The sequence below is a fragment of the Rhinolophus hipposideros genome (assembly GCF_964194185.1).
Source record: "Rhinolophus hipposideros genome assembly, chromosome: 9".
In the NCBI taxonomy this organism is placed as follows: domain Eukaryota; kingdom Metazoa; phylum Chordata; class Mammalia; order Chiroptera; family Rhinolophidae; genus Rhinolophus; species Rhinolophus hipposideros.
Window position 1 is genome coordinate 23,310,847 of NC_138055.1, and position 21,828 is coordinate 23,332,674.

General features: G+C 41.1%; 1 protein-coding gene across 1 annotated transcript in view; it reads right to left on the minus strand.

The window, feature by feature from the left end:
* The window catches only part of ANO2 (anoctamin 2), a 309,723-nt gene extending 287,895 nt beyond the window's left edge, over nucleotides 1-21,828 (minus strand). The window contains exon 1 of the mRNA XM_081059630.1: nucleotides 21,527-21,828. Coding sequence (XP_080915756.1) covers nucleotides 21,527-21,548 — 22 coding nt within the window. The 5' untranslated portion in view covers nucleotides 21,549-21,828. The remainder of the gene's footprint in view (nucleotides 1-21,526) is intronic.

Sequence of the window (21,828 nt, forward strand, 5' to 3'; positions counted from 1 at the left end):
ATGCAGAGAAAGGAGGCAGGGGGAGGCGCGCCGGGGTGGCCCTAAGAAAATGATTACGTCTCTCACAGCCTTAGTTAGCCAGGGTCACACTGGTCACAGGGAAGGGAATGTGGAGAAGGAACCAGGGTGAGGTCTTGCCCCACTACACACACACACACACACACACACACACAAACACGCGCGCGGTTCTGGAGCCACCAGCAGGAGCTCCTTTGGATGATGGCTGTCATAATCTCTTACAATTCCCAGACAAGAGGAGAGGGGTAGTGTCAGGTGAGCCAGAATGGGTGGAGCCTGCCTGGAAAGACGCCTTGAATTAATACCAAAGGCTTAGGTTTTACGGCCTCCCCTGGGGCAGCCAGACCAGCCAGCATCGCCCCTCAAGGAAAGAGCGAGGACAGACCAAGGGTGGGCCCACTGAAGACAGGAGTGTCCTCTGACAAAAGGGCAGCCCCCAATGCCCTGCAGGGTCTCCACTCACCTGTTGCCTCCACCAAGGCCTCAGAGCTCCAGGGCCCCTTCTCAGCCCTCCCCAGAGCAGCCTTTCTAACAACCGGAAGCAGGCCTGCAGTGCTATCTCAAAAAGCTTCCGGCATCACCTGAAGGGAAAGGAACCCAGGTGGCGATGGAGTTGCAGCCTGTTAGAATTTGAAGGGACTGAAAGATGAAAGCCCCCAATTCTGCTCTGGAGCAAAGCCCCGACGGGCCACCAGTTGCCAAGGTCTTACAGCTGATCAGACTCAACCTCTTCCCACCTCTGAGAAACACTTTCAAGCAGAGCAGCATAGCCAGTGCACCTGAGCTTAAACCTCAGCTCTGTCTCCTGGGCTTAACCCTCACTTCTTGCTAGCTCTGAGAGCTCCCTGGGCCTGTTTCTCCCATTGTAAAATGAGGAAGAATCCCAAACTCGCAGGATTGCAGTGAGAATAAGAACTAGAGCTGTGATGCAAAGTAGTCGTTAGCTTATGGACATGCAATAAAACATGGTATCACAGCTATCCTTATTATTTTCATTTTAAGCTCTGTGTGAGCAGAAATCACACCTTATCCATCCAGCTTGGCCCTTAGCCCCTGTTGAATTCATGAGTTAATTGATTAATTAATGAACAGCAGCTCTTCCAGGTCTCTTGAAACAGAGTTTCCGGGCAGTTACCAGGTTGTGGAGCAGCCCCTATGTGCCCAGCTCTCCTGGGCAGTTTCAGTAAGCCTAGACATCTGGCCCCTGCCCTTGAGAGACAGAATCTTTTTTATGAAGATAGTGCCGACATGCAGAAAACACAATTATGGCCAGCAGAGTATAGCTTTCATCATTTAGTTCTATATATGGGCTCCAATCCATATTCTGGGAGACCAGAAAGGCTAGGTCAAGGTAGGCTTCCAGAGGAATTCAGCCTGAAGGCTGGTCTTGAAGGGTGGGTGGCTTCTGGAAGGCACTCCATGGAGACAGAACACAGAGGGCAGGAGTGGGCATGCACACTCGTGGTACAGCGGGGGGCCTCCAGCTCAGGACTTCAAGGCAGGGGCTCCTTCCTTGGTCTCTGGTCTTGCCCCATCCCTCTCCCTCATGCCTTTCTGTATGCTTGCCCACCAATTAGCCCAGGGCAGAACTGAGGACTCCATACCCCAGGAAAGGCCTGGAAACCTCCAGATACGTGGCTCAAAGCCCAAGACCATCCTGATGTGTAATTGGGCAGACGATAAAGGTGATGCTTATCAAGCCTGCCCTTCCTTGACTACTATATTCACATTCACAGCCGTGACTCGGGGTAGCTCAGATTCAGAGTCAGCCTAGGCTGTAGTCAAACCACTATCCAGGAGCCACCATCCACTAACGGTGCCACCTGGGGGTTGAGGCTGGCCTCTAAGACCCTACTTGCCTCCCTACTTGCCTCAAGCAGAGGCTGCTCCCTCTGCTTGCTTCTGACACATGGATCACGGCTGCCTGCAGCCCTGCTTTCATACCCACCTTCTCCCCAAAACCAGCCTATGGTTCAGTCATTCAGCTTCAGAAAGACATACCAAGCACGAATGACACAGACATGGAGAGACCCAAGAGAGTTGGCTTACACCATGAGAAAAAGCTGAGTGGGTATGTGAGTGAAGGCTGGCCATCAGGAAGGGTGAGACAGATAAACATACTCCAAGGGAATCCTTTCAGAGGCTGAGACGAGGTAAATTGAGGTTGATCAGAAGTAAAGGGCACCATACACAGCCTATGGAACATGTTACCCATTTGGAGAAATGGAATCGTCTTCCCTTCATTGACCATCCACATGGTTTTTGACACACGCTACCTTGAACAACAGATCCAGGTGTTCATGTCTTAACTACCCTCCTAGGCTATGGGTGTCATCAGGTGGGGACATGGCTTACCCATCTCTGGATCAATCAGATTGATGTTCACAAGGCTTGGACCTGGGGCCTCTTCTCTACCCTCTAATTCTTTCCCTGGACACTCTCATCCACTGCTGTGGCCTTCATTATTACCTATGTGCTCATGGCTCTCCAAATTTTTCCTTTAACTCTACTCTTCTCAGGCCCCAGATCACACATTCCCCTGCCTATAGGCATTGCCAGCTGGATGCTTGAGAGCCCCCTCGAAACCAGCATGTCCAAAACCAAACTTAGGATCTTCTCTACAACATGCTTCTTTTTCAGTATCCCCTGTCACTACAAATGCTGCCACCATACTGTCAGCCCACACACAAACCAGAAATCTACAGGCAGCCTTGATAGCCTTCTTCCCTCACCCCATATCCAATTTGTCACCAGTCCCAAGAATTTTACCCCTGATATGTCTCCCGAATTCCTCTGTTTTTCACCACCTCCATGACTACCATCCTACTCCAAGCTACCATCCTCACTCACCTGGATTACTCTAATAGCCTCCTAACAACCCCTCACCCCGCCCCCCAACGCTTCCGCCTTTATTCCCCTTCATTGTTCCCCACAAGGTAGCCAGGGGGTTCTTTCAAAATGTGGATCTGGCCAGGACACCTTCGTGTGTGGAGACTTCTGGTGCTTGCCACCGCTCTCAGGCCTTGCGACCCGGCATAGTCTGGCCTGCGTCCATCTCCCCTCATCTCTCCCCATGTCCTGCGAGATCTCCGAGCTCCAGCCATGCTGTTCTGCTTGCAGTCTCTTTAAGGAGCCATACTCCCTCCCAGCCCAGGATCTTGTGTATATTCTTGCCTGTGGCTGGAACATTCTTCATCTAGCCATGGGCCAGTTATTTTGGTCATTAAAGGCCCAGAAAATCAAAAGTAGCACATTCCTCTTTCAAAGAGCTGCCCATCGAGCTGTAAGATAGGAATATTCAGATACTACTGGCAAAGCTAATTTCCTCCCACCCCAGACACGACTGAAGTTCCACAAGCCAAGGTGGTACAGGCATGGGGCCACACAGACACATGTGAAGTCATCAGCGGAAAGTCTCTGAGCTTCATCCAGTGGACTTCATTGATCAGCAGAGCCAGAGAGAGTGGGGCTCAAAGAGCAGCATTTATTCTGGTCTCACTGAGTAAACATAACCCACCGGTGGCAGCCCATTGATTGTCCAGTCAAAGAACCTCTTTCTATGCCTAAGCCCTTGCCCATATCCCCAAATGCCCACCCCAACTGACCTCCCCATATGTGACTAGCTCCTTTCAGTTGTCCAGACCCTCATAAGCCTCCTAGAGCATTAGGGTTGGGGGAAGGAAGAGCCCTCCTCACCTAGTCAAAGTGTAACCAGATGAAAATGAACAGAAGTCTCCCACTAGGCATGGAAAGAGGGCAGCCCCACCTTGGCAGCAGCACCTGCCAACATCCACATCTGCTCCCAATCCATTCTCCTACTCCACCCTCAGAGAGATCTTTTTAAATTATACATCAAACTACTCCACCCTCCCACTCAAAGCCCTCCAATAGTTCCCCGCTGCCTGAGTATAAAATCTTTACCATGAACAGAAAGGTGCTACATATATTCTCCAACCTTCTTCCAGCCTTCTTTCCTATTCCCCTTCTCAGGAAACTAAAGTGTTCTGAATATTTTTATCTACTCGATTTGTGGAGACCTTGAAGCATAGTGGAGCCATAGGGGCATTTGAAAAGGGGGGAAGAGGACTGTACATTTTGAGGGTAAGGAGAAAACGAAGGGAAGGAGGGCTGTGTTCTGTTCTTGGCGTGCTGTTTGGAGGCACCTACAGCCTGTCTGAATGGTCCAAGACCACAGCGGACAGTGTTTATCAGGCTGAGAATAAGAAAATCAATGCCAGATGGTGATTTGAGAACACTTTAGCACAAGGGCAGGCTCTACAGAAGGCCACCTGAGAAATATGGAAGTCCATTTAACCACATTGTTCTCTTTCCCAGTCTACAGCCCTCCTAGGACTAGCCATCAGCACTGTGCCACATGGCAAGCCCCATACAGAGCCAGGAGTGAGCTCAGATTCACTGTGCCTTGGTGCCTAGACCTAGCATTGCCATCATTTGGGGAAAAATACTTTTTCTCTGTGCTTAGTTATTCTTTCCATGATTGGTGGAGAGGGTGTCATTACTGTATCTTTTCCTCATAGGATGAGTGTGATGACATAGTAAGAGAAAAGATCAAATTCCTGGGAAGTACATGAGCTATGGAAATGCGAAGGACCGTTATCAAATCCCATTAGCCAGTGCCTGCCCCCTCCATCTGTCTCAGCCCAGCCTGACTTCTCTGCTTCATTTCAGCCACTCTCTCCAAGTCCCCAGACTTCCCTTTCTCTCCCCCCACCTGCCTGCTTACCATTCACTTCCTCCTTGAAGCTTTCCTAGACTATATAGGAGAAGCACCAGCTATCTATCCCCCATTACAACAAGTAAATTTATTTGTTTACTGATCTGGGACCACCACACACTTTTTTGGCCTTTAGGTCCAATTTTGGCTCTTGTAGGGATGAACTCTGTCCCTTCCAGTTGGATGCAACCTCCACCACCCATTTGGGCTGCAGGTACCTTAGGTTGCACTATAGATCCTGAGGAAGGAGCAGGATCAAAGACTTCCAGAGAAAAGAAAAGAATAGAAACTAAGGCAGGAAACGCCCAAATCTAAATGAAAAAGTCGGTAGAGCTTGTTTTTAGAGTTCTCTCAGCACGTGCCTCCTCACTGACTCTTCCCTGACCTTGGCCAAGACCCCTCCCCAGCTTTGGTTCCCCCATATTCTATGCCTGCACTTTCCCATCCACCATCAGGTTCTTCAATACCCATTCCTTCATTTAGCTGTGAGCTGTCTTAACTGAGAAGCTAACTTACAGCAAAGTACAAACAGCCCATGCTGACATCCTGATAAAATAAAAGTGAAAGTATTTTGAAAACTTTAAAGGGCCCTGCAGATGTCCCCAAAGTCACCAGCTAGTATGTGGCATACTCATAGTCCACACTTTTAACCACTAGGCTATACTGTGCAAAAGGAAGAAGGACAACTGAGACTACTTGATAATTCCCTTCCTGATTATACATTCTTAACATCCCTCACCCCTTTAAAAAAGCCTTTTAACAAATAGCACTGTGGTTTGCCGTGTGGCTGATGAGATGAAGGTATAAATGCCCCTCCATCTATGTCATGATGAAGTAGACAATCTACAACATAATTGGTCAAAACTGTTCTGTTAGCTAGTTAATTATACATTGCCATGAAAAAGCATGATGATACAATGGTGAGCAAATGTTATCCTCCTCCAACCCCTCTTTACACCACACACACACACACACACACACTTTAATGAGGTTGATTGACTCCTCTCCTCGGTGTGCTTAGTGGGTTCCCTCCATGTCCTTCACCCTCCTCTGCCACCCACAAACATCTTCTGCGTCTGGCCTTTCCCCTCCTCCTGGGTGTAACCAAGATGATAATCCCTTTCTTATTCCTGTCTCTCCAAAGAAGATGGAACAGATTTCTGATGCCCAAAATGGACTGGGTCTAAGGTTAAAGCCTAAGACAGCTCTTTCAATCATAGATCCCCAGCTCAGACTGCTGAAGCCTTCGGATCTGGATAAGATCTGAGGGTTAGAGAGGGATTCAGCAGATGTGAGACATATGGGTGAACCTGAGAATTTTATAAAATGTTCCAAGTACATTGATAGTCTATAGGAAACTGCTCAAAATTTTTCTCCATATTACAGCATTATTAATGAGTAAGTTCATGTTACATAGACAGTAAGTGTTGCCTGTTAGGTTATGCTGTCCATGGGAACAGGAAAAGTGGCTATCTTGTTCACCACTGTATCTTCAGCCCCAAGCACAGGGATTAGCACATAATCAGCTTTGGGAGCAGCGCGACTACCTTCACACAACTTGGGAAAAAGGAAGTCCCAACAGCAAGCATCAACTGAGATGGTCACACCATGTAGAAGCTTGAAGAAGTGTTCATAAACACCCTTGACACTCCTCTAAGTCTAACATCAAGGGGGCCAGGCTTTAAGGGGACTGGAGATTCCATAATAATTAGGGAGGAAAGCTTAAGAGGCACATTTTTTAAATTTCCCATAACTCCACCTCTAGTAGGCTGGCCTAGCCAAATATAGATTACTCTTACGTAAAACCAGATGCATCTTCATTTGACAATCAGAAAGTTATGATCACCACATTCCAAAGAACAGAACTAGGAGAAGTAGTTCTGGAGAACGAGAAACAGCAGCATACATGAGCTGCTCTGTAGGGGGGGGAGGAGATGGTCATGGGAAGCCAGACTTAAAATACTAGGATTCAGTACCTGGGAAAAGTGAGGACAATGGAGACATAGAGTGGTTCCCAACCTTGGATGCACATTGGAATCACCTAAAAAGATTAAAATATTGAGCCCAGGTTCCACCTCAAGATTTGGAGTTAAATTGTCTGGGGTACTCTATTGTACCACCAAGGCTGAGACCATTAGTCTATAAAATCACTAACAAAATTAAAAAGCTGAGCACAGATCTAGTCACAAGGTCTTAAAATATTAGAAGGAAGAAGAACCACCTGGAACTTGAACAAGGTAAGCTTAGGACAAGTAAAACAAAGTGCCATTTAGCACAGTGAAGATAAATATTTAGAACCAGAGATTTGCCTCGACTTGGGTGTTTTAAGAAATGGATGATGCATCGAGTGATCAGGCATCTACATCATCCCTGAGGTGGTCTCCCTAATAAGACAAGTGTCCATCAGATACCTTACAAAATCTTTACAACATTATTGATTATATTCCCCAAACTGTCTTTCATATCCCCATGGCAATATTGTGGTTACCAATTGTGCTTTCTAATTGCCTCACCTTCTCCCTCATCCCCACCCACGTCCCTTCTAGCAACCCTCAGTTTTTCCTCTATGTCTCTGAGACTGTTTCTGATTAGTTTGTTCATTTATTCTATTCTTTAGATTCCACATATAAGTGAGATCATATGGTATTTGTCTTTCTCTGTTTGACTTATTTCACTTGGCATAATGTTGTCTAGGTCCGTCCATATTGTTGCAAATGGTAAGATTTCTTTCTTCTTTATGGCTGTGTAATACTCCATTGTATAAATGTACCACAGTTTGTTAATCCAGTCTGGGTATCATTTTTCTTTTTTTGCCTACCGATTGGCATTTCAGTTGTTTTCATGTTCAGGGTATCTTTTGATTATTTCCTCGATGCAATGTCCACTATAATGTAATATATGTATAGTCATAGGATGTGGAGCACAGCATAAGGAATAGAGTCAGTGGAACTGTAACAGCTATATACGATGTCAGAGGGGTAGTAGATCAGGGGAGGGGGGTTATCACTTTGTGAGGGGTGTAAATTCTAACTATTACATTGTTTTGTACTCCTGAAACTAATAATAAAAAACAAACAAACAAACAAAAAAGAATACAAATTGGTAGTTATAAAATAGTCATGGGATGTAAAGTAAAGCAAAGGGAATATAGTCAACAATATTGTAATAACTATGTATGCTGCCAGATGGGTATGAGACTTATCAGGGGGATCACTTAGTAAGTTATATAAATGTCTAACCACTATGCTGTACACCTGAGACTAATATAAAATAATACTGAATGTCACTGTAATTAAAAAATTAGAAAACAATAAAAAAACAAGTGCAAAAAAAAAAGATAGCCAGAGACAAATGAAAATGAAAACACAACGACCCAAAAGCAGTCCTAAGAAGGAAATTCATAGTAATACAAGCCTATCTCAAGAAACAAGAAATATCTCAAACAATCCAAACTTGCACTTAAAGAAACTAGAAAAAGAACAACAAACAAAGCCCAAAGTGAGTAGAAGGAAGGACATAATTAAGATCAGAGTGGAAATAAATGAAATAGTCTAAAAAAAAATACGAACTATCAATGAAATCAAGAGCTGGTTCTTTGAAAAGATAAATAAAATTGATAAACCTTTAACTGGACTCATCAAGAAAAAAAGAGAGAGGACTCAAATAAATAAAATCAGAACTGAAAGAGAAGTGACAGTTGACACCACACAAATAGAAAATATTATGTGACTATATTATGAACAATTATATACCACCAAATTGGATAATCTGGAAGAAATAGATAAATTCCTAGAAACATACAATCTTCCAAGACTGAATCAAGAAGAAATAGAAAACATGAACTCACCAATTGCTACTGACAAAATTTAAAAAACTCCTAACAAATAAAAATCCTGGATCAGACTACTTCACAGGTGAATTTTACCAAACATTCAAAGAAGAATTAACACCTATCCTTCTCAAACTGTTCCAAAAAATTAAAGAGGAGGGAAAGCTCCCAAGCTCATTTTAAGAGGCCACCATTACTCTGATTCCAAAAACAGAAAGACAGTACACACAAAAAAAATTATAGGCTGATATCCCTGATAAATAGATGCAAAAATCTTCAACAAAATATTAGCAAACTGAATTCAGCAATTCATTAGAAAGATCATACACCTTGATCAAGTGGAATTTAATCCTGGGACACAAAGTTGGTTAAATACCTGCAAATCAATTAATGTGATACGCCACATAAATAAAATAAAAGATAAAAATCATATAATCATATCAATAGATGCAGAAGAAGCACTTGACAAAATCCACCATCCATTTATAAAAACTCTCAGCAAAGTGGGAATAGAGGAAACATACCTCAACATAATAAAAGCCATATACGACAAACGCACAGCTAACATCATAATCAACGGAGAAAAGCTAAAAGTATGCTACTTAAGATCAGGAACAAGACCAGCATGCCCACTTTCACCACTTTTATTCAACATAGTATTGGAAGTCCTAGCCACAACAATCAGACAAGAAAAATAAAGGCATCCAAATTGGAAAGAAAGAAGTAAAACTATCTTTATTTACAGATGACATGACACTATATACAGAGAACCCTAAAGATTCCACCAAAAACCTATTAGAACTGATAAATGAATTCAGAAAAGTAGCAGGATACAAAATTAATATTCAGAAGTCAGTTGCATTTTTATACACCGATAATGAACTGTCAGAAACAGAAATTAAGAAATAATCCCATTTAAAATTTCATCAAAAAATAAAATAAAATACTTAGGAATAAACTTAACCAAGGAGGTAAAAGACCTGTACTTGGAGAACTATAAGACACTGAAGAAAGAAATTGAAGAAAATACAAATAAATAGAAGCATATACCATGCTCATAGATAGGAAGAATTAACATCATTAAAATGTCCATACTACCCAAGTAATCTACAGATTCAATGCATCCCTATCAAAATATTAATGGCATTTTTCACAGAACTAGAACAAATATCTTAGACATAGTATGGAACCACAAAAGACCCCAAATAGCCACAGCAATCTTGAGAAAGAAGAATAAAATTGGAGCTATCATGCTACCTGATATCAAACTATACTATACTTCAAGGATTTAGTAATCAAAACAGCATTATACTGGCATAAAAACAGACATATAGATCAATGGAACAGAATAAAGAGCCCAGAAATAAACCCACACCTATATGGTCAATTAATCTATCACAAGAAGGCAAGAATATACAATGGGGTAAAGACAGTCCATTCAATAAATGGTGTTGGGAAAATTGGACAGATACACGCAAAACAAAAACAAAACTGGACCACCTTCTTACACCATATACAAGAATAAATCCAAAATGGTTTAACAATTTAAATAGATGACCCCAAACCATAAAACTCCTAGAAAAAAACATAGGGAGTAAACTCTCTGATATTGCTGCTAGTAATTTTTTTTTTTCTGATTTATCTACTCAGGCAAAAAAAAAGAAAAGAAAAGAAAAAATAAACAAATGGGACTACATCAAACTAAAAAGTTTTTGCACATCAAAGGAAACCACCAACAAAATGAAAAGACAGACTACTGAATGAGAGAAGATATTTGTCAATGATACATCTGATAAAGGGTTAACATCCAAAATTTATAAAAAACTCAACACCATAAAAAACTAAAGATCCATTTAAAGAATGGGCAGAGGACCTGAACAGACATTTCTCCAAAGAAGACATACAGATGACCAATAGACATATGAAAAGATGCTCAACATCACTGATCATCAGAGAAATACAAATTAAAATCACAATGAGATACCATCTCACTCCTGTCAGAATGTCTATCATCAACAAATCAACAAACAACGATTATTGGAGGATGTGGAGAGAAGAGAATCTTTGTGCTCTGTTGGTGGGATTGTAAATTGGTGCCGCCACTATGGAAAACGGTTTGGAGGTTCCTCAAAAAGGGAAAAATAGAACTATCTTATGACTCAGCAATCCCACATCTGGGTATTTATCTGAAGAAATCCAAAACATTAATTCAAAAAAGATACATTCATCCCTATGTTCATTGCAGCATTATTTACAATAGCCAAGATACGGAAGCAACCTAAATGCCCATCAATAAACGACTAGATAAAGAAGATGTTGTACATATATGTAATAGAACATTTCTCTGCCACAAAAAGGAATGAAATCTTACCATTTGTGACAACATGGATGGACCTAGAGGGTATTATGCTAAGTGAAATAAGTCAGACTGAGAAAAACAAATACCAATAGATCTCACTTATATGTGGGATCAAAAGAACAAAATAAACAAACAAACAAAATAGAAATAGCCTCATAGATCCAGAGAACAAACTGATCATTGACAAAGGGGTGGGGAGTTGGGGAGCTGGGTGAAAAAGGTAAAGGGATTAAGAAATACAAATTGGTAATTACAAAAAGTCATGGGGAGGTAGAGCACAGCACAGAGAATATAGTCAGTAATGTTGCTACAACTACATATAGTGCCAGGTGGGTACTAGATTAATCAGGGGGATCACTCCATAAATTATATAAATATCTAATCACTATGCTGTTCACCTGAAACTAATATAAAATAATACTGAATATCAAGTATAACTGAAAATAAATACATAAATAAAAAATTTTTTAAAGAAAATAAATGGGTGCTACATGAACCCAGAAGCAAGGGAGGCCTATCAATGGAGAAGAAAGAAAAGTTACCATGCTTGGCAAGCCATGAGCATGCTTCGGCCCTCTGGCTATAGAAATGGTGTGAGCGTCAACCAGAGGTAGGACCCTCCATTTGTACAACTTCAGTTTGGCTACCTGACTTCTAACACATACTTTAGAACCGTGATCATACTACCGGCTTGAGAGTCAGAGGAGATAGAAGTGGGTTCTACACAATCCAAGTAAATTTGAATGCTGTCATTAAATATAGTTAACTTATGCCTAAATTACACGATACAGTTTATAGGTGAACTGAAGGCACATCTACCGGCTGTTACAAACAAGAAGGCAAGCATCTTCCTCTAAATTGACAACACAGACATGTGACATTCCAGGAGGAACCTCAAGATACGTATGTAAGACCAGCATGATACAGCACTCATTTCAAAAGCAACTTTTTAGAAAGGTGGTCCTCAGGTAGAATGCCATCATTTCACCTAACTTCAGAGGATCAGAGACGAGTCCCGTAACTACCTGAGTGAAATCCTTCATAACAAAATTTTTATTGAAAGATATTTTTACTATGAAACTGTATCACTAGTTCATGTATTTAGTTTTATAATTTCTCTTTCCTTTAGTCCAATGTATTAATTTCATAAGGACGTATACTTAAATTCTGAAAAGGACTGAATTCCCCAAAGAGAAATCAAATTCATATATAGTGTCTAAAAACAAATCAAATTGCTTGGAATTCAAGGACAGATGAAGAGAGTATTTCACATTTAAAGGAAAACTCACACTGTCTTCACACTGCATTCTCTAACTCATATTAGCCAGATATCACTTTTAATTTAAAAAAAAAAATTTTTTAAAGAAGCAACCAAATCTGTTAGTCAGCTACTGTCTCACCAGCTCACTATTCATTTATTCATTCATTCAAAACCATTTAATAAGTATTTACCACTTTCCCTGTCTTGTCCGAGGTGCTGAAACTTGCAGATCTCAGAGCCTACTTGGGGAAACAACGTGTAAATCTGTAACTTTAATACATTAAGATAGCATGAATATGCCACACCAAATTTATCATTTTTGATAGGCCCCTATGACAAAGACTACTACCTGCCAACCAAAATCCATGTTCTCCTCTTCTTTCTGAACACACAGCTAGACCATATTTCCTAGCCTCCCTTGCAATTAGACATGGCCATGACACTGAATTCCAGCCAGAGGAATGTGAACAGACTGATGTGTACTACTTACAGGCCTGTCCCATAGAAACCTCCTATGCATGCTCCTGCATGTTCTCCATACTCTTTTCCCGTTTTAGTAACGGAAATGAAAATTCTCAGGGTCACCTTGGAAATCATAGTTCAAGTTGGCTGAAACCCCAATACCTCTGGTCCCTGAAAAGCCACATAGAAAAAGCCACTTCACCAACTTGTTTACCTACCAAAAACTATTCTTCAGCAAGAAGTGAACTGCTGTTGTGTTTTACGCGATAAATATTTTTCAGTCTATTTGTTAGAGCAGCTAGCTGAGCATTATGGTAATTAATAAAGTACCCTTCACTATCAATGTAGATAAATAATAAATAACTCCACTTACAAGTGCAGCAAGTCAGCCCACGGAAATACCATCCATGTCAAATACTCATACATCAGAGACTTGCTCAACCACAGGCTTTCCCAAATGTCTCCCAACCTGAGATTTAACAACCCCTCACACTTTTGGACACTACAGGTGGGGAGAGATACTCAAAGGCAGAACCTGGATATCGTCTTTGACCCTTACTGCAGCCTAGCACCTAGTAGGTACTCAGTGAAAGAGTGAATACAAAATTGAAATGCTGGGGCGACCAGATGGCTCAGTTGGTTAGAGCGTGAGCTCTGAACAACAGAGTTGCCGATTCGATTCCCACATGAGCCAGTGAGCTGTGCCCTCCACAACTGGATTGAAGGACAACAACTTGGAGCTGATAGGCCTTGGAAAAACGCACTGTTCCCTAATATTCCCCAATAAAATTTCTTTTAAAAAATTGAAATGCTGAAAGATAAACAGGGAGGAATCTCTGGGCAAAGTTGCCTCTTCTATGCTCTGTGGTATAGAATAGTGCAACTCTCCCTTAAGGCAAGAATTAAGATTAAGAGCTTAGCTTCTCATTAAAAATAACTAAATTACATTGAATTGAAACCATAAAATACCTAGAAGAAAACATAGGAAGACACTTCACAGACATTACCCGGAGTAAGATTTTCACTGATATATCCCCTCGCGCGAGGGAAGTAACAGAAAAAATAAACATGTGGGATTACATCAAACTAAAAAGTTTTTTCACAGCAAAGGAAACCATCAATAAAACAAAAAGGGACCCTACTGAATGGGAAATGATATTTGCCAATGATATATCTGATAAGGGCTTAATATCACAAATTTATAAAAAACTCACTCAACTCAACTCCAAAAAAACAAACAACCCAATTTAAAAATGGGCAGAGGACATGAAGAGACATTTTTCTAAAGAAGACATACAGATGGCAAACAGACATATGAAAAAATGCTCAACCTCACTAACCATCAGACAAATGCAAATAAAAACCACAATGAGATGCCACCTCACCCCAATCAAAATGGCTATCATCAATAAATCAACAAACAACAAGTGCTGGCGAGGATGTGGAGAAAAGGGAACGCTTGTGCACTATTGGTGGGATTGCAGATTGGTGCAGCCACTATGGAAAACAGTATGGAGGTATCTCAAAAATCTGAAAATGGAACTACCTTATGATCCAGCAATTCCACTCCTAGGTATCTATCCGGAGAAATCCAAAACTCCAATTCAAAAATCTTTGTGCACTCCTATGTTTATTGCAGCACTACACACAATAGCCAAGACATGGAAACAACCGAAATGCCCATCAGTAGATGACTGTATTAAGAAACTGTGGTACATTTATACAATGGAGTATTACTCAGCCATAAAGAAAGAAATCTTACCATTTGCAACAACATGGATGGACCTAGAGAACATTATGTTAAGTGAAATAAATCAGACAGAGAAAGACAAATACCATATGATCTCACTTATATGCGGAATGTAAAGAAAAGAATAAGTGAATGAACTAATCAGAAACAGTTTTGGAGACATAGAGGAAAAACTGAGGGTTGCTAGATGGACGGGGGGGTTGGGGATAAGGGGGAAGGTGAGGGGATTAGAAAACAGTTGGTAACCACAAGATGGCCACGGGGTTTTGAAAATTAATTTGAGGAACGTAATCAATAATGTTGTAAAGATTTTGTAGGGTATCCAATGGACACGTGTCCCATTAGGGAGACCACCTCAGGGATGATGTAGATGCCTGATCACTGCAGTGTACACCTGAAGCTGAACAATAATGAATGCCAACTATAATTTTATATATATTAATAAGTATTTACCACATTCCCTGTCTTGTCCCAGGTGCTGAAACTTGCAGATTTTTTTTTATTAGTTTCAGGTGCACAAGACAAAGTAATACTCAGACGTTTATCATTTATATCCCTCACACTGTGTGAACCCCCTATCCCTCTGACTCGCACAGAGCCATTACATTTCTACTGTCTCTATTCCTAATGCTGTACTCCACTTCTTGTAAGTATATACATATATATATATATATATATATATATATATATATATATATATACACACACATATATATACATCTGAAACTGTTTGCTAACAAAATGCTTTTTGATGAAAAGCTTGCTGACAAGAACTTCTGCTTCCAGTAATGATAAAATAACTGGTACTGGGGTAGACATTGTTCCAAAAGCAAATTAAAAACAGGACAAAATACATAAGTCAACCATTTTCAGTCACTGAACATCCATTACCAACCCCTGAGGGAAGAAAAACTCACATATGAAGCCTCATCAGGACAAGTTATTGACTGGGGTTCAGGGAGCTGGAATCCAAGTAAAGCAAAGAGGGCCCACTGAACCAAGGAAACAGATATCAAGGTTTGGAGCAGCTAAAGCTGCTGAAATTTATGGGGCAGAGTACAAGAGAGGAGGAATCTGTGCAAAGGAAGGTCCCCAGAAGTCTCTTTGGGGATCTTCACGAGTTGTTAGCTGACAACAGGCTTCACATGCAGAGTAAGATATGTGAGGCTTAACAGAGAGAAGCTGCTACAAGAGTGGAATCAAAACAGATAAGCTGGAGGACCAACAAGACTGGGAGATGTTGAAGTTCTATCCCAGCCAGATCTCATTAACTTGTCCTAACACTACAGGCGTCCAGCTGAGATACCAGGGGCTTCATTTTAGGGGTAAGAACAACTAGAGAAAAGTTTATTTTAAATTGTCCATAAAAAATCCTAAGGCCAGCCCTGAAAATATCAGAAGGGGAGACAGAGTTGAGGGTTTGAATCTTACCACAATAGAGAAAATTATGAAATACCTTGGATATTCCACAATTATACCCTAATAAAGTCGGCGGGGGGGAATCCTAAATAAGCTCAAAGTATTCAACCAGTAATTGAACTGCCAGCTAGAATTTTTTAATTTTTTAACCCTTCTGGGAAGAAGATAATGTATCATGCACAATGTCCACTTTAACATCAAAACTTACTAGACATACAAATAAATAAGAATAAGTGACCCATGAAAGAGATAAAGCAAGTAATAAAAATTGATCTCAGCCCTCTGGCCTTTTTCATCTGGTCCAGAGGGACCAGGAACCAAGGTACCCTACCCACCCCCACCCCCATGGAAGATTCATACCCAGGTTGTCCTCACAGGAAAAGGCTGCTCACGGCTTCTGGGGTGGCCTTGTTCATGAACACAGACAGAGCCTGTGCTGGATCTGGCCCTGTCAAGGGGACTGGCATCCTGTTCTCATCACTCCTTCCTGGCTCCTCTGTTTAGTCCTGAAATGAATAGGGCTTGATCACACACACACACACACACACACACACACACACACACACTGATCTCAACATAGCCCAAATGTAGGGTTTAACAAAAACTTTAAAGCAGCTAACATAAACATATTCTAATAGGTATGATCTTAATAAGTGAAAGACGAAAAAACAGTGCAGAAAAATAGAAACTAAACATAAATGAAAACAAATATAATTATCCCCATACTTCCTGTTTTCAATACTTTACTACAGAATACTATGGTATTGGCATAAGGATAGATGTACAGACCAATCAACAGAATTGGGATTCCAGAAATAAGCCCTTGAATTTCAACAAAGATACCAAGAAATGGAGAAAGAAATGGGGAAATAATACTAGGACAACTGTATATCTGCACACAAAAGACTGTACCCTTTCCTCACACCATACATAAAAATTAACTTTTCCAAAATGGATTACAGACCTAAATGCAATAAATAAAACTGTAAAACTATTAGAAGACAACGTAGGAGTAAATCTTCATAACTGTGGGTTAGGCAATGGTTTCTTAGCTATTATATACCAAAAGCACAAATAATCAAACAAAAAAATAGACAAATTGGCCTCCATCAAAATTAAAAATTATTCAAAAGACACATTAATAAATTGAACATACAGAATAGGAGAAAATATTTGTAAGTTATATACCAGAAAAGGGACTTATATTCAGAATACATAAAGAAATTTTATACTCAACAAATAACCCGAAAGACAACCTAACTTAAAAATAAGCAAAGGATCTGAGTAGACATTTCTCTAAAGAAGATATATATATGGCCGACGAGCACATGAAAAAAATGTTCAACATCATTGGTCATTAGGGAAATGCAAATCAAAACCACAATGAAATACCACATTATACATACCCACTAGAATGGCTATAATTAAAAAGACAAGCAATAACAAGTGTCAGTGAAGATGGGGAGAAATTAGAACACTTATACATTGCTAGTGTAAATGTAAAATGGCACAGCTACTTTGGAAAATAGTCTAGCAATTCCTTAAAAGTTAAACATAGCTTCCATATAACCCAGAAATTCCACTCCTAGGTATATATCCAAGAGAAATAAAAAACATATGTACACATAAAAATTTGTACTTGAAAGTTCATAGCAACATTATTTGTAGTAGACAAAAAATAGAAATTCAAATGTCCATCAACTGATAAATGGACAATCAAAAGGTGGTATATCCACACAAAGGAATATTATTCAGCCATAAAAAGAAATGAAGTATTTATACGTGTTATAATATGGGTGAACATTGAAAACATGCTAAGTGAAAGAACCCAGACACAAACACCACTTATGCAAAATGTCCAGACTAGGCAAATCCATGGAGACAGAAAGTAGCTTAGTGGTTGCCAGGAGTTAGAGGGAGTGAGGGTGGAATGTGAATAACTGCCAATGAGTATGAGGTTCCTTTTTAGGATGATGAAAATGTTCTAAAATTAGATAGTGGTTATACAACTCTGTAAATATACTAAAAATTACTGAATTGTACACTTTCAAAGGGTGACTTTTATGGTATGTGATTATGTCTCAGTAAAGCTGTTATTTTTTAAATGGAGTTCCTAGAACTGAAAATTATAATAACTAAACAGAAAAATTTGTTGAATGAGCTTAATAGCAACTGGAGAAGGTGGAGAAGGCAGAGAAAGGATCAATGAAATTAAAGATAGATCAATAAAAGGTATCCAATCTAGAGAACAGAGGACTACAGATTGAAAAACTAACAGAGCCTCAGGAACCAGTGGGATAACATCAAACAGTCTAACAAACATGTGATTGTCATTCCAGAAAGGAAGAGACTGAAAATAGGGCATAAAAATAAGTGGCTTGAAGAAATAGTGGCTGAAAACGTCCCAAAATGTGGTAAAATACAATAACTTCCAGATTCAAGATTAGCAAAATAGAGCAAAAAAGAGAGAGAGAGAGAGAGAGAGAGAGAGAGAGAGAGAGAGAGAGAGAGAGAAAGGAAAGGAAAGGAAGGAAGGAAGGAAGGAAGGAAGGAAGGAAGGAAGGAAGGAAGGAAGGAAGGAAGGAAGGAAGGAAGGAAGGAAAGAAAGAAAGAAAGAAAGAAAGAAAGAAAGAAAGAAAGAAAGAAAGAAAGAAAGAAAGAAAGAAAAACACACCTAGTTATGTCATAGTCAAACTGCTGGAAACCAAAAATAAAAATTTTGAAAGCTACCAGGTTAAAAAGATATTATACCTGAATAAAAGAATGAATAAAATAAAAATATGAATTAAGGCTGACTTCTCATCAAAAGAATGGAGACCAATAAAGTAACACCTAGAGTGCCAGAAAGGAAAAAAAAAAAGCTGTTAATGCATTATTCTATATCCATCCAATTAAAGTATCATTCAAAAATGGATTAAATAATGACATTTTCCACAAAAGCACAAGCTGCGAGAGTTTGTCATCGGCAGAACTGCACTTCAAAAAATGCTAAAGAGCGTTCTTCAGGCTGAAAGGAAATGATAACAGATGGAAATTTGGATAAGGACTGGTCTGATGTTAGTGTGTTGTATCCCTTTCTTACATAGGGGAGGAAAAAATTGAAACTATTAAACACGGAGTTTTCTATATGCTGCAAGCCACCACTCATAGTAGAGGTTTAACACATTAACTGTTTATCCAATGGTTTGCAAACAGCATTTTTAAAAATATAGGGTAGAATGGACCAGAAAAGAAGAAAATAGAAACATACTTTTATTAAAAATGAGATACAACACAATAAAGGTCCATGTGATAAATAGTATACTTTCTAAAAACCTATTAATGAAATTACAGCTCATTATGTTGGGCAAAGTCCTACATAAATGTCACAAATATCACAATGACTTTCTTAAAATTTAATGCTGATGAACTAGTCTCCTTTTATTAGACAATGAGATCCATGTAAGTTGGCTTTTTTCTGACCTGCCTGTCAGGAAGCTCACAGATAAATTTTTGCTCAATTACAGTACCTATTCTTAGTCCAGGTCTTGTGATATAACAACATGCTCCTAATCCTTCATGTTTTGACATTGTTAATTTATCTTTGTTTTAAGTTTTATTGTATCTAGGCTTTCTTTTCTTGTAAATTGTTTGATGACTAATAAATAATAAATAGAAATGTTTATCTTATATAGGCAAAACTCAAGATGGATTAAAAAAAGGAAGTAGGGCAAATAATAATTACCAAACGATTAAAAACAGGTAACTTTTATTCTTATTTTATGTATTTGTATTAAAATTTTTTTCACAATGAACATGTATTATCACATTTTAATTTTTTAAAAACCAGCTTTTTTAACGCTATTTTTATGAATAACAAGTATCAGTGAGGGTGGGATTTATCCCTTTGTCAGTGAACAAGTCAGAAGATTTAAGGGCAGTATGCTTTATTCTTATGTTCGCTGAACAGAGGAAGGATCTGACCCAGCTAAGTGTGAGAACTGGCAGCCTTTAGTAGTTTCAGCAGAAGTTAATCTAGACGGAGAGTCGTCAGCCAGACAGACTTATAAATTATTTCCTTAAGTTTCTGGAGGAAGAGCAGCATTGTCAGGAGCTAAAAAAAGACCTCCAGGACATCTTGAAATACTGGAAGTATAAACGGGGCCATTTCATTGGTGTGTTCTGAACAAGCCTATGCTTGACCCCGCCTCCTCCTTCCCATGTGCAACAACAGTGCATGTGGCTGCTAAAGCATTACGATCATCTTAGGGTACCAGGAACCTAGGAATCTAGAATGCAAGGTCTGGAGAAGCAGGTGTGTGCCTTTATTGGTCTTTGTAAGTAAGTCCAGCACTGGGCATAGTATTTGTCATGCAGTCGGTCTCATTAGAGAAAATGATGGACAAGCCCCACTTTAGGCCCCGTGTCTCTGGCCCTCCAGCCTTACCCCACAATGGAAGATGGCGGAGAATGTACACATTGAAACTGAACCAGAACCTGAGGTTGGTGTTTGGAACCCACTCTTCCCCTCACATAGCCTCTTTAATCAGCCAGCAAAGTGTCCTGGGTTCCCACGCAAGGGCAATTCAGAAAGCATTGGGGGCTGCTGGAAAGGACCATATCAGGTCCTTGGCTCCCAAAATGATGGTTGCATGGCAGGACACAGTGAGAGGAACAAATGGGACCTGGATGCCCAGCAGCTGGGGAGGGTGACAGACAGACAGCTGGGCAAGGGCTCTGATACCAGTTCCAAGAACAAAGTCCAGGCAAGTGGAAGAAGCCAGAGTATCATAGATCTCTGGGAGAACTGTGACCTTGTCTGAGATTCCTCTTGCACCTGCCACTTGCCTTTGGGCTCAGAACTAACCTTGCTTAATGGGACCTTCTGTCCTGGACCAGAGTCCAACATGGTCCCTAGGGGTATCTTTCCATATATGCTCACAAAGTCTGGGGACTATGAGTGACACCTCCCTTCCAGTCCCTTTGGCTTATTGTTAATGCTAATGGAGTGGGCACCTCCCCACCTCATGCCTCTCTCAAGAACCACCAGAAACAAGACGCCCAACAAAATCCCTATTGCAGACAACGTCAGCCCTGCCCAAAGGCATCTGTCTGCTCAGTATAATTTGGGAGGTGCTGCAGAGTAATGTCCTCCCCTCCAAACTCCACCTCCATTTACTCTGCTTCTAAGAAAAGCCCCTGGGAACCAGGTGCCCGAGTGTCCCCCACCCTCAGGTGCAAAAGCCCTTCCTGAGGGCAGCTTTGGGAGAGGGCTAGAGGAAGAGGTGCCAAAGTCAAATTTGCTGGGGGTGACTCTGAACCTCTGTCCTCAGCAGACTGTTTCTGAATTAAACCCTGCTAGTTGTTCGCCTGCCCTCAAACACTAAACATCCTACAACTTGAAACAAGGAGAGGCAAAATCTCTGAGGTAGGAACTGGTAGTCCTTCACCAAAAAGCCGCTGTACCAATACCTCTTTCTCTTGTCCTACCTTCTGTCTCCTGGATAAAACTCGGAAAGTACTGCTGCGTCCCTCGGCTCCCCCACCCTTGAGGGAAAAGGCATCAGCTCCCTGCACCACCCTCTCCAGGTTCCCATGAGGTCACCAATCCCGAAGAGCAGGAGTTGGGATGCGGTCTCCTTCCTCTCCAGCCCCTCTCCCTCCTACAACTTGCCAGATGTCCAGGACCTGGGCCCCCAGCAGGAGAGACTCACCGCGCAGCCCGGGGCTGGCCATGGTGCCGGCACAGGACGCAAAACCCGGAGTGGCCCGCGGCTGCGCCTGCGGCTGGACAGGCTTATTCCGCGGCGGGGCTAATTCCACGGCGGCTCAGCTGGGTCCGGACGTGCCCGCCCCTTGTCTGCTGCCACCGCCTCCTCCCCCATCCCTCCCAAGGCCACGCGGCCCTCGCTGCCAGAGGCCGACCGGGGGTTCTCACGCCGCGCCCGGGGTGCGCGGCGCACGTGGAGAAGGAGCGCGTCTCCGCGGTCGAGTTGAGTCGGGGTCACGCTCGAGT